This window comes from Bos taurus, chromosome 2 (assembly GCF_002263795.3).
Source record: "Bos taurus isolate L1 Dominette 01449 registration number 42190680 breed Hereford chromosome 2, ARS-UCD2.0, whole genome shotgun sequence".
Taxonomy (NCBI): Eukaryota; Metazoa; Chordata; class Mammalia; order Artiodactyla; family Bovidae; genus Bos; species Bos taurus.
The window spans coordinates 104,214,092-104,228,294 of record NC_037329.1 but is presented as its reverse complement, the minus strand read 5'-3'; the positions used below and the strand labels follow the sequence as shown (position 1 = coordinate 104,228,294).

Sequence of the window (14,203 nt, the reverse complement as noted above, 5' to 3'; positions counted from 1 at the left end):
TTTCTTATGGAAATGTGTCTCTTAAGCTCTGTTAATGTACTATACATTTACCCCAGACTGTCTTCAAGTCGGTTCCACCTAAAGGCTCAGAACTGACTTGACAAACCAGTATGTTATACTTAGACACTGTTCTCTTAATCTATGTTAATGAAACTATATATTTGTATGGGAATCTGCCTTTCTTCAAGATTCATGTCAATTGTTTTATGGCCCAGGCTGACTCACCTGGTGCCAAGATGATCTCAAAATGCATCTTGTGGGTGAGGGGCCTGGTGCCACTTGAGACATTTCCTTTCTTTCATTAGCAGACTGCTAGTAGCTATATAACATCCAGCTAAAGACTAACGGGGTACTCTTTCTGCCCCGTTCTGATGTCTATGTCAGAAGCTTTCTCTATCTCTTTTATACTTTAATAAAACTTTTACACAAAAGCTCTGAGTGATCAAGCCTTGTCTCTGGCCCCAGATTGAATTCTTCTCCTTTGGAGGCCAAGAATCCTGGCATCTTTTGTGGTTCAGCAACAACCTTTCAAGGCTCAGGGAGTTGGAAGAAGGGGAGGGAAGGCTTTAAATGAAGGAGTCTGGTGAAGTGATGCCTTGCAATGTGACCTACCTCCTGAGGTTCCATGACTCGGAACATATGCCCATGCGTGTGCACACACATCTCTGCCCAGCCAGGACTCAAAATGCCTTCAAGTTGTTTTCTCTTAGAGAGCTTTTCCATTCATCTTGTGTTACCCTATCCCTTAGAAGCAGGTGTCCATTTTATAGGAGAAAACAGATGGCCTGTTGGGAGTGACACACTCTGAGTCCCAGAGCAAGTTAAGGGCAGAAGTGGAGTTGCCTATCAGCTAATCCATGGAGGCTACAGGGTCCATTTGCAGCCAGCAAAGGGGGTATTTTAAAGCCAGACAGATGCTGGTGTAGAGAAGGAAGAAATACGGAAGTGGAGGGGCCGATGGTAATGGGAAGTGTTACCATGCACTGATTATGTACCAAGCATATCATGTGGGTTGTCCTCATCTATCCTGACAACTCTGGAGGCGAGGCACAGTGAACATAACAGGCCCTGTCTGACATCTGCATCAACTGGCTGAGAATGGCTGAGCTTCTGGGCCCTGGTCATACAGCTAGGCAATGACTGGATTGGAAAGGGAAGCAGTGTGATCCTAGGCTGGGCTCTTACTCATGATGCTTGGTGGAACTTACAAAGCAGGCTTCTGTGGAGAGAGGAGGAATGAAAAGAGAGCTGTGGGATCACCAGTGGCACAGCCCTGGACTCCTGTCTGTACTCCTTCCTCCCCTGTCCCCCAGCTCCTATAGCCGCCAAGCTTGGGCCAGTGGTCCGGGTATGAGGAGAGCTGCACCTCTTCAGTGCATTCCTGAGCTCCGGGGCAGAGACAGCAGACAGGCCGAGGGAGGGACCCAGCACGCCCCAGACAGTGGGCCCTGAGCATTAGGGCAGACGGCAGAACGGTCCTGGCTCCATACATTCAGGGATTTCTGCAGAATCTCTGGCTACGACACAAGATGGAGGAGTGTGAGCAGGAGTCCTGGAGGACTGGCGTTTACCAACACTTACTGGCTCACTTTGTCGAAGTGTTATTTTAATTAACTGATTTTAAATCTCAGACAAGCCCACCAAGTACCATATGTGGAGCGAAATGGAAATTTTGAAAGGGGAGGCAACTTCTCTTGAGTTTACAGCTTGTACGTGAAGGAAGTGGGTGACAGACTGCCAGTTGGCTAGCCCAACATCCATTTTCTGCCTGCTTCTCCCTGGCCTGTCTCAAGTTGAAAAAGTGAAAAGTGTTAGTTGCTCAGTCGTGTCTGACTCTCTGCGACCCTATGGACTGCAGTCTACCAGGCCCCTCTGTCCATGGGGATTCTCCAGGCAAGGATACTGGACTGGGTTGCCATGCCCTTCTCCAGGGGATCTTCCTAACCCAGGGACTGAACCTGAGTCTTCTGCATTGCAGGGAGATTCCTTACCATCTGAGCCACCAGGGAAGCCCATGAAACAATACAGATCCTCTTACTTCCCTGAGTGCCCTTGAATTTTTGCCCAAAGAAGTCTGTGGCTTTAGGATCACCCCTGTCTTTCCTAATAAAGAGGCAGCCACAGCTGGTGCTGCCCTGTCCACCTTTCTTCCTGCCTTGAATGGTAACGAGATGAAGAAAAGGTCAAAAGAAGTGGCCTCCCCCACAACGTCGCTGAGCCATGGCATCAGTTGCCCGTGTCACACTTCTTGCACGTGGAGAGAATAGAGCTTTGTTGTGATTCGGCCAGTGTTAGCTGGTGTTCCCACTGTCCACAGCCTCAAGTTCTCCTGACTGTCCTCTGAGTGGGGAGCTCACATCCTTGCCACAACAGCAAGGGGAGCAGAAGACAGGCACTCTATTTCATCCCTCCATACTTTGTAGCATTTTAACATGATAAAGACTAGGATGCAAACTAAAATGGCCACTCGCTTTTCTCCCAAAACTAAGATCATGGAATCTGGTCCCACCACTCCACAACAAATAGATGGGGAAACAATGGAAACAGTGACAGACTTTATTTTCTAGGGCTCCAAAGCACTGCAGATGGTGACTGCAGCCACGAAATTAAGATGCTTGCTCCTTAGAAGAAAAGCTATGACTAACCTAGACAGCATATTAAAAAGCAGAGACATTGTTTTGCCAACAAAGGTCCATCCAGTCAAAGCTATGGTTTTTTTGGTAGTCATTTTGGATGTTAAGAGTTGGACCATAAAGGAAAGCACCAAAGAATTGATGCTTTTGAACTGTGGCGTTGGAGAAGACTCTTGAGAGTCCTTTGGACAACAAGGAGATCAAACCAATCAATCCTAAAGGAAATCAGTCCTGAATATTCATTGGAAGGACTAATGCTGAAGCTGAAGCTCCAATACTTTGGCCACCTAATGAGAAAAACTGATTTTTCTAAAAAGACCCTGATGCTGGGAACGACTGAAGGCAGGAGAAGAAGGGAACAACAGAGAATGAGATGGTTGGATGGCATCACTGACTCAGTGGACGTGAGTTTGAGCAAGCTCTGGGAGTTGGTGATAGACAGGGAAGCCTGGTGTGCTGCAGCCCATGGGGTCGAAAAGAGTCGGACACAACTGAGCGACTGAACTAACATAATTAAGTAAGCCAGAAAGAAAGACACCAACACAGTATGCTGCTAAGTCATTTCAGTTGTGTCCGACTCTGTGTGGCCCCATAGACGGCAGCCCACCAGGCTCCCCCGTCCCTGGGATTCTCCAGGCAAGAACGCTGGAGTGGGTTGCCATTTCCTTCTCCAATGCAAGAAAGTGAAAAGTGAAAGTGAAGACGCTCAGTAGTATCCAACTGTTAGTGACCCCATGGACTGAAAGTGAAGTCGCTCAGTGGTGTCTGACTCTTAGTGACCCCATGGACTACAGCCAGATATGATTGGACTCTCCGCAGGCAGCCTGTTTCACCCATGCCCTCCTTGAAGCAGGTCAGAGTTCACCACAGTTATATACATCCCCTAAAATAACCAACTTGAAACACATCAGTGGGAAGCAGAAATGTCACTGGACACTGAGTGGGGAGATGAAGACTCACTCACATCCCGCACAGGACAGGACTTCAAATGACATGCCCCCGAGACGCCTGTGCCCCTGCTCCCAAGGCTTCCCTCCCTGCCAGCTGCCCGACCACACTTCTTTCTCTTCACCCACCTCCATCTCGAAAGCTCTTTTCCCACTGACAAAAGAACGCTCATCCAAAAGGAGGCTGGTAATCAGCCAGAACAATCCACGCCGCCACTGCCATTCTTCCAGCTTATCCACACGACACCGTCTTCCCTCTGCAGCCCCCTCCCCACCCTGCTGTCACACTGTGTGCTCACTAACCCTAACAATTGCTCCATGAGGGTTATCACAATTAAATGGGAAGAGGGGCTTACAGAAATTCAGAGACTCACCCAAGCTAAGGCACAATAGTTCAGGACCCCTCCTAGGTCTGTCAAACCCCCATCAGTGCCCCTGCCCCCCGCCCCACATGTGCCAGTGCAAAGGTAGCGGGCCTGGGGAAACACAAATGTGAGGTTGGGGATGGGGTGTGCCTGGGCTGCTTCCTTCATGCCCTGGGCAGCACTCGTTCCCTTATTCAAGCGGCTCCTACAAAGCTGGCTGTGAACCTTCTTTGAGAAGGTCCTGCCTTCTCCCAGGGCATCTTGCTGGCTGCAGGGACGAAGGTGACTCGACCTTATTTATTACGGGTCACTAAAACCTGACAGGTTGTAAGTACGTTAAACTTGACATGCATTTCTCTCTCCTCTGATGGCCAGATCTGGACACAGGAGGCAGACTACATACCTAAGCCATGAACTACAACCCAGCTGTTTCTGACTTCCATTTTGCTCCCTGTGTATTTAGCTCTGCCGCTGCTGCTGCTAAGTCGCTTCAGTAGTGTCTGACTCTGTGCAACCCCGTAGATGGCAGCCCACCAGGCTCCCCCATCCCTGGGATTCTCCAGGCAAGAACACTGGAGTGGGTTGCCATTTCCTTCTCCAATGCATGAAAGTGAAAAGTGAAAGTGAAGACGCTTAGTAGTATCCAACTCTTAGTGACCCCATGGACTGCAGCCTACCAGGCTCCTCTGTCCATGGGATTTTCCAGGCAAGAGTACTGGAGTGGGGGTTGGCAAGGTAAGATATGTCAATTCCTTGGGCCCAGGTTTTGATACTAGTATGACCAAAACCCAGCAGAACCACATAATCTATAATCCACATTAGGAGGGCACTTCTGAGAGTGAGAGGAGACACTGTTAATTGTGCCAGGAGGACAACTCCTAAGTAAACTGGAGTGTATGGTCTCCTTAAAAACCTTCCCTGGGTCCTAACACCCTACCTCGATCACAAAGAGACTAGAACGCTTAAGGGTCTGCAAGAAGATGGAAATAAAGACAGACCTATTAAAAAGTTCTGCCTATGCCTTCTACTTGGAGTTTTCATAATACCACAATGTTTTATTCATGTAAAGCATTTTATAGTTTACAAAGTACTTTCATGAGCACACTTTGCCTTAATAAGCCTGGGCGGCAGGTAATATGATCAGCATCTTGAGAAGGTCATAGAGCGAGGAGCAGAGAGAGAGCGCAGATCCAGGATCTGGGTGAGCCTGTTCTCACCCACCCTGTGTCCCTGATTGCCTCCACTCTCACTGAGCCACCAGCTTGTTCTCTGAGCCTAGACCGCCTGGGATAAAGATCCAAAGAAAGGTTTTGGGAGATGGTGGACCGCGTTATAGTGCTGTCTGAATCAAAGTGAACTGCAAAGCCAGGTGTTAGCACTGTGCACACTGGAAAGAGAAATACACGTGTGGTCACTTACTTTCAAAAACCAACCTGGACTAAATGAAACACTGCCCATTCCCAACATGGCTTTCTGAGGAATTTTCTAAGACCCTAAACTTTATACATAATATTCATTGGCAAAAGACCAACCCTCCAGCATTTGAGACAGTGGTTCTTGGTGGGGTGGGGTGGTACTATATAACCTCAAGGGGCCATGTGGGTTGTCATCAGGGCCGAGTGCCCTCCTTTCTCTCTGCCTCCCCTGTACGTCAGTGAATGCTAGGGCACAGAGGGGCACAGAGGACCAAAGGTGCCAGGCCCGAGGGTGGCCCCCAGTCCCCACACGAGCCTACTATCCGTGGCTCTGGTGGTCTCCCGAGGACCAGCCTGCGGTCTCCTGGGGATGATGTCCTGCGAGCTGCTCTCCGGGGCCACGGCTGGCACAGCACCAAGGAGCTCCACGGCTCTGCACATCTCATTTCAGGGAAACATGGCCTGGTTGTGTTCATCTGTAACAGGACGTCTCTAGTCAGAGCAGCATGTTCTGAGCAAGACCACACAGCACACACACGCCGCCTACATGAGACTGAGACAGAACTTTCATGCTGATTGAGTCCTGTCTCTCCCTGGTCTGTTAAACTTGCTTCTTCTTTCAGGTATGCAGATAATTTAGGTCGAAGTGGAATTAGGGGAAGCACAGATAATTCCACTGTGTATAAAATAAATCAAAACATATCACGAAGGACTAACTTAATTCAAACTTCCTGGTTTGACAGAAAAACTGATGTTTCTGAGAAAGAACTCCTCAAACTGTCAAAGACAGGGGTGCTTGTGAGGCCATACTCACTGAACTGATTCATTCTGCCAGGAGGATCTGATGAGAATAACATAGAACAAAGTTTTCCCTCCTGATTCTGTGACATCTCAGTTTTATCCAAGTCACAAACCTCCCCTGGGCCTCAACTATCTGACTGCACTGTAAGATATGACCTGCCTCACTGGGGTGGCTTTAAATGGGCACTTGTATGTCAAGTGTGTGTAGTGGAATAGGACGTCCTAGAGGCCCAGAGTAAAGCACACCCCTCTCTCCTCGTGGAGATGCATTTCAAAGCACAGAGCATCTTTAATTCTCAGCACAACACTGAAGAATTCTTTTGCAATTAGTAATGAGCAGCAGTCCACAGGAGGAACGAATCACTGACACCTTTAATATTAATGTTCGCAGAGTGAAGTGCATCAGTGATCATGCATGGATGGGACTGCTGCGATGCGGGAGACAGGGCACCACTGTGTCTGTGACACCCAGAAAGGAGTCAGAGTTCAGGGAAGAAATGCAGATAGAAAAAAAAGACTTTGCTGTTTTCTTATTTTAGGAAAGGAAACATCATCCAGAAAGATAGGAAAAGGAGACTTGAATAGAGCTGGGGAAGACTGGGAAATTAAGGAAGAAATGTTTTAACAGAACCAAACCTTCTGGGAGACCTGTAGGTAGAGTGAAATGAAATGACAGAACCCTAACTACTGGCGGTGAATCTCTCAGTTATTGTGTTTTTGTTTCCTTTTGTTTTTAGGTTCACTGATATGTCAGAGGCTGGGCCAAAATAGCCTCTTTCCTTCATGAGAACATCACCATAACTCTGCTTAAAATGGGTATTCCCCTTCCTTCCCTGCTGCAGGCCAAAGTTATGTGATGACTCAAAGGCTTAAATAAAAAGAAGAATGGGCCGGCCCTTAGCCGTGACTGCCCAAAGACAGCTTCCTGTTGGTAAGAAACTAATGCCACCATTTGATCAGAGTAAGTTGTGATGCTGTTAGAGGATCAGACAATGGATGAGACTTCCTGGGGAAGACTGAGAAGCCCACCAGTGGCCATGCTATTGTTCTGGATGAGATAACTTCACGAGGGCCGCATCCTCACCACTGTACCAGATCAGGAAGGCACATGCGTAATACACATGTAAGACCAGTAAGACCAAAAAAGAAATAATACACCAATCAGAAAACGACTCTTTATAAACAAGTATGGGGTCTAAACTATCCCTTATAACTGTGTGCACTCATTCTGCAAGAAATCAGGTGATTCACTTCTGTGTAACTTGCAGGGACCACCGCCAGAACTTCCAGGTCTGCTTGAGGGACCTCCTCCAGGCTGCTGTGTTTAGAACTCTCGGCATCACAGTGATGGCAGCTCTCACAGTTCTCCACACATCCATGAGCTATATCAACTCCAGCTGTAAACAGGAACAACACATTTAGGAAGGGAGCAGACCAACTTCAGAGCACTGCTTCTCTGGGGAGGGGACCATAAGCAACAATGGTTCTCTCACTGGTGACATGCACGGACTTGCACACTTACTCACCACTAACTATTTTAGGGGCTTTCCCTGTTGGCTCAGTGGTAAAGAACCTGCCTGCCAATGCAGGAGACATGTATTTGATCCCTGGGTTGGGAAGATCCCTTGGAGAAGGAAATGGCAATCCACGCCAGAATTCTTGCCTGAGAAATTCCATGGACAGAGGAGCCTGGAGGCCTATAGTTCATGAGATTGCAAACAGTCACACACGACTGAGTGACTAGACAGCAAACAAACAATAAACTATTTCAGGAGCTAAATTTGAAGCACCTCTTTTTATTTCAATACTAAGAACTTCTCCACAAAAAGCTGAAAGTTTTTACTGGACTGCGGTCATGTGAGGCTTAAAGGCAGGAAGTCCCCACACATGAAAGATGGATATAAGAGCCAACACTCGACCCAGCCTTCCAGGCATCCAGACATGGTGTGATAAGGTCCAGAAATCCCCAAATGCCCATCAGTCTATTTTGTTTACATTAAGCCCATTGAGAACATTTAAGAATGAGGCTTTTTAAATGCTGTTTTTATTTGTCAAACCACACAGATTGCACACTGTATTGCTTATTTTGGTGGAGAGCAATTTCAGTAAATTATGACATTTTGCTGCTAAAGGAACAGCCTTCCCAGCTCTTTTTCAGTCCTTCAAGGAGAGGATTAAACTGAATGAACAATAAATTTAAAGAACCAAAGAGCACAGGACTGTCTATTATGAAATTACTTATCTGATTACATTTATAATGGCGATAAATAATAATAGTGTTGAGAGCTACTGGTGTGTCAGAAACTAAAACACAAGTAAGTCCATGATAAGCAGGCTTGGTGGCTGTATTTACAGCTCAGCCAAGTTTAAGTAGGAGAACACCCGGTATACATTAAAAGTACTTACCAAGTCGTCCACGTCCCCACCCTCCTCAAAGGCGGCCGCTGAGTCTGCATTTGCATTTTCTTTGGGGGCCAGAAACTGTGAACAGAAAGTCAGGGATGATACCACAAGCACAGTTTTGCCTCCTTTGATGGAGGAACACATGCAAATGGCCCCAAAGAAGCACCATCTTGATGTACGCCCCTTCCTTTGGTTCTGGATGAGAGGACCCCTGTGAGGTTGAACAGTCCACTAACTAGTCATGGAGAAAGTTCCTGGGAAGAGGGAGGAGACGATGTGGCTCTCCAAGGCAGCGAGCATGTGGAGGGGCCTGCATCAGGCCCCGAGGACACCAGGTATCCCCATTTCTGCTTCCACAGTGGGTATGTGGGCTCATTAGGGTCAAGAAAAGAACCAAAGACCCCAAACTAGTATGACTCAGTCTCTCTCTCTTTTTTTTTAACAAAAGCAAACTTTACTGAGGTGTAATTGGCATACAATAAATCTCAGTCTCTTTTGAAGGGAGCATTAAGGGTCAAGTGTCTGGACTTAAAAGATTATAAGCATCTACTCAATTCCACTGAGGACAAAAGAGGTAAAAGGAAGGACTTCTTCTAGGAGATGTGAAACACAAAAATGGGTGGGTTTGTTCAATTCTTTTTCTGGCAATCTTTAAATGTGTGTTATAAATTGTTTGAAAACAAGAAGGTGGATGAGAACACTTCCAGTGTACGCTTCTGTTTAGCATCAGTATTCTAGACCTGGAACTTCTACAAGGCAGATATGCAGAAAATCAAAGGGCCCTGAACTGAAGTCTGCAAGGATCGAGGAATGCAACTCAGATTTTCAAAAGGGAGTGAGTGCCCATGAAGACTATCTGAACATTCTTGCCCTCCAAAGACAGCAGTGGGGACTCTTATCCTTCAAGGCGTGTGATAACTGAATCGAAGATCTAGGTTTTATCAATTTCTTGTCCATCCTAACACCAGAGCTGATCTTCTTGTAGGATAAGTACTTAGCATGGTGGCAGAGACCAGTCTGTAGGAGGGAGGGTTTTTAAAAGGGGAGGTGGAAGTGTGGTAGGCCTCTCCCAGTTAGCATCCCTCAGGGTGGGTGTGCATGGAGCTGGTGGGCGGTAAACAAGCCTTCCAGCCCACTTCACTCCTGTGGTAGCTCCACCCAAGCGGGAAAGGCATGTTCATGTATACACTTTCTTGACATGAAAGCAGAGCAAGAACTGCTTTCCCTGTATTTTCTGTAATTTTTATGGTACCGTGGACACAATCAGGGCCTCTGAAACCTAAGAATTATACATAGATTAAAAGGTCAGGAAGCAACAGTTAGAACTGGACATGGAACAACAGACTGGTTCCAAATAGGAAAAGGAGTACGTCAAGGCTGTACATTGTCACCGTGCTTATTTAACTTATATGCAGAGTACATCATGAGAAACGCTGGGCTGGAAGAAGCACAAGCTGGAATCAAGACTGCCAGGAGAAATATCAATAACCTCAGATGTGTAGATAATACCACCCTTATGGCAGAAAGTGAAGAGGAACTAAAAAGCCTCTTGATGAAAGTGAAAGAGGAGAGTGAAAAAGTTGGCTTAAAGCTCAACATTCAGAAAACGAAGATCATGGCATCCAGTCCCATCACTTCGTGGGAAATAGATGGGGAAACAGTGGCTGACTTTATTTTTCTGGGCTCCAAAATCACTGCAGATGGTGATTGCAGCCATGAAATGAAAAGACGCTTACTCCTTGGAAGGAAAGTTATGACCAACCTAGACAGCATATTAAAAAGCAGAGACATTACTTTGCCAACAAAGGTCCATCTAGTCAAGGCTATGGTTTTTCCTGTGGTCATGTATAGATGTGAGAGTTGGACTGTGAAGAAGGCTGAGCGCCGAAGAATTGATGCTTTTGAACTGTGGTGTTGGAGAAGACTCTTGAGAGTCCCTTGGACTGCAAGGAGATCCAACCAGTCCATTATGAAGGAGATCAGTCCTGGGTGTTCACTGGAAGGACTGATGCTGAAGCTGAAACTCCAATACTTTGGTCACCTCATGCAAAGAATTGACTCACTGGAAAAGACCCCACTGTTGGGCGTACACACTGAGGAAACCAGAATTGAAAGAGACACGTGTACCCCAATGTTCATCGCAGCACTGTTTATAATAGCCAGGACATGGAAGCAACCTAGATGTCCATCAGCAGATGAATGGATAAGAAAGCTATGGTACATATACACAAAGGAGTATTACTCAGCCATTAAAAAGAATACATTTGAATCAGTTCTAATGAGGTGGATGAAACTGGAGCCTATTATACAGAGTGAAGAAAGCCAGAAAGAAAAACACCAATACAGTATACTAACACATATATATGGAATTTAGAAAGATGGTAACAATAACCCTATATACGAGACAGCAAAAGAGACACTGATGTATAGAACAGTCTTTTGGACTCTGTGGGAGAGGGAGAGGGTGGGATGATTTGGGAGAATGGCACTGAAATACGTATAATATCACATATGAAACGAGTCACCAGTCCGGGTTCGATGCATGATACTGGATGCTTGGGGCTGGTGCACTGGGACGACCCAGAGGGATGGTATGGGGAGGGAGGAGGGTTCAGGATGGGGAACACGTGTATACCTGTGGCGGATTCATTTAGATATTTGGCAAAACCAATACAATATTGTAAAGTTTAAAAAAAAAAAAAAAAAAAAGACCCTGATGTTGGGAGGGATTGGGGGCAGGAGGGGAAGGGGACGACAGAGGATGAGATGGCTGGATGGCATCACTGACTCGATGGACATGAGTTTGGATAAACTCTGGGAGTTGGTGATGGACAGGGAGGCCTGGCATGCTGCGATTCATGGGGTCGCAGAGAGTCGGACACAACTAAGCGTCTAAACTGAACTGAACTGATGTCTCCTTACACCACAGACCAAAGCCACAGTTAAAATACAAGGCTGTATACAACAAGTCTCAGGAAGCAAGCTCTGTGTGTCCTTTAATTCCTTGTGTACTGAAACTTACTCACGTGGGTAAGAGGGGCAAGAGGAAGGCAGCACGTGCAGAGTTGGGCGAGGCTGCGTTAGTGCCGGGATGTGGCTATGACAGTCTGTTTTTGACTCATCCTCCCTCCTGGACTTTTTCCCCCTCAGTCAAAACCACCTCATCAATCACTGACTTCAATTCTGATTGAGAGATTAAAGAGTTCACTTTTCTCTAAGGACATGTATATACCTTTCTATAGCCCTTTGCTGACTATGAACTGGACTGTGGTCAGTGCTGGAAATCAATCTGTGGTTTAGGAGACAGAAGATGCTAGCAGTGGAGGCACAGCCTGGAACAGAACAGAACTGATTCATATCATCAATTCTACTTATTTATTCGGGTTGATTATAAATAAAGATACCTGAGAGCCACATAGAGATAAATGAGTCAGCAATCCACATGTGCATCTGCAGCTGGTTTACATCTAAAGGTCAGACTCTGCTCCTGGATTCCCAAATTAATCTTTATTTATGATTCTAATTATCTTCAATATTAAAAACGTTATGGGGAGGGAGGAGGGAGGAGGGTTCAGGATGGGGAACACATGTATACCTGTGGTGGATTCATTTTGATATTTGGCAAAACTAATACAATTATGTAAAGTTTAAAAATAAAATAAAATTAAAAAAAAAAAACAAAAAACAAAGAGCGATTTTTATTTTGCTCCTCTCCTACTATCATTAACCCCCAGGTGATTTTCCTACATCAAGAACATCAGCCTGAAAGATAAAGACGTATCCTTTAGGTGAGAAAAGAACAAAAAAGAAGAGCTGTGTCTTACCAGAAGCCTCTGGGGGCTACAAGTGACTGGTACCTTCAAACACAAACTCTGTGGTCTTAATCGTTTTGTAGTCTGCTATATCTTGTATAACCCCCTTAGAAACCTGACCCATAGTAGGTACGCATTGATGAATCTTGGAGAAGGAAATGGCAACCCACTCCAGTCTCCTTGCCTGGAGAATCCCATGGGCAGAGGAGCCTGGCAGGCTACAGTTCATGGGAACACAAGAGTCGGACACGACTTAGTGACTAAACCATTGATGAATCTAGAAAATCCCTAATGCTTTTTGGCACACAGTCTCTAAAAGCTCCAATTCCTATTCCCATCCCACCTGCAAAGCCCCTTTCACACTGCAATTACAGGATAAATTCAGATAGGACTGTCTGCACAATATGACCATAGTATATACCATTAAACATAAATGACACGTCTCTGAGATGAGGCCAAATTCCAGGAAGAAAGGAACGGCGGCAAATAAACTCTCCTTTCCATCAAGTGCTAAACATCTGGAGCTGATTTCCTGACAGATCTACTTTACATTACTACTTAAGCAATTTACAGCTAAGAGCAGGCTGCCATCCATTATCCTTCCCACAGCCCCAGGCAAAGCTGATCTCTTACACTTATCACTCCTCACCATCAGAGTTTTTAACTACAAGTAATTTCCAGGCTGTGCATGACAGGGAAGCTAGAGATACAGCAGAGAATTCAACGACTGGCCTGTTTTCTCAATAAAAGCAACAGATTCTCTGAATGCAGCCACAAGGGGCACAAGTCAACAGTTGACTTTTCTTATGTTCTTTCTCTCTGCAATATGCTGAAAAAAGAGGACAAATAGAAAAAAAAAAAAACCACTTGTGTGACACAGTCCTCCATCCTCATCATGTATTTGCGGTTACCAAGAAAGAAACTTCTTACTTGGAGATCTTTATGAGATGGATAAACCACTACTTCTCAGGTACACTGAAATACCATCCACAAGCAGAGAAACTGCATCAATCACTTCTACCAGAAGCTTCCAGTCCTATTCCTCCATAAGACTAAAAACTAAAAATCAGCTTGTCCTAAGGCCCTTGCTGCTGCTAAGTCGCTTCAGTCGTGTCCGACTCTGTGCGACCACATAGAAGGCCTTTAGCAATCCCCAAATTGAAAACACATGGCTTCCATCGGGTTGATTCCAACACCAAGGTCTAGATATACAATAGCATCACGAAGAATGAAAATCTGTTTGCATGTATTTTGTTTAAAATGACACATACTTAGGTTTCATTAATGCTATTTTCATGCTTTATATGGAATATAGTTCAGGAGAGAAATCTGCAAACCAGTGTGGGGGAAAAGAACCATATAATAGAGGCACTGTCTGTTCCCAGTAACCCTGGGTAAGCCACTTGACCCTTCTATAACTGCTGCTGCTGCCGCCAAGTTGCTTCAGTCGTGTCCGACTCTGTGCGACCCCATAGACAGCAACCCACCAGGCTCCCCCGTCCCTGGGACTCTCCAGGCAAGAACACTGGAGTGGGTTGCCATTTCCTTCTCCAATGCATGAAAGTGAAAAGTGAAAGTGAAGTCGCTCAGTCATGTCCGACTCTTAGCGACCCCATGGACTGAGTATTGGAGTGGGTTGCCATTCCCTTCTCCGTCTATACAAGCTCTCCTCAAAAATAAAATAGGAATACTACTACTGACCTCATTTATCTCTTGGAGTTGCACTGCTTCTCAGATGAAATAAAAGATACAAAAAAAGGCCTTGTGGAATTGTAGATTTTATGTTCCAATTCCTAGGAATACACTCAATATATGTTTACCAAATGA

The 14,203-nt window shown here is 45.8% G+C and overlaps 1 protein-coding gene across 3 annotated transcripts in view; it reads right to left on the bottom strand.

Annotated features, from left to right (window-relative positions):
* Positions 1 to 7,322: 7,322 nt before the first annotated feature.
* Positions 7,323 to 14,203, bottom strand: part of XRCC5 (X-ray repair cross complementing 5) — an 86,667-nt gene continuing 79,786 nt past the window's right edge. For 2 of the 3 annotated variants that reach the window (XM_059875096.1, XM_024975584.2), the window contains 2 exons: positions 8,568 to 8,642; positions 7,323 to 7,558 (listed from right to left, as the gene is read on the bottom strand). In XM_059875096.1, the coding sequence (XP_059731079.1) occupies positions 7,544 to 7,558; positions 8,568 to 8,642 (90 nt within the window). In that variant the 3' untranslated portion in view covers positions 7,323 to 7,543. 3 annotated transcript variants of the gene reach the window in all.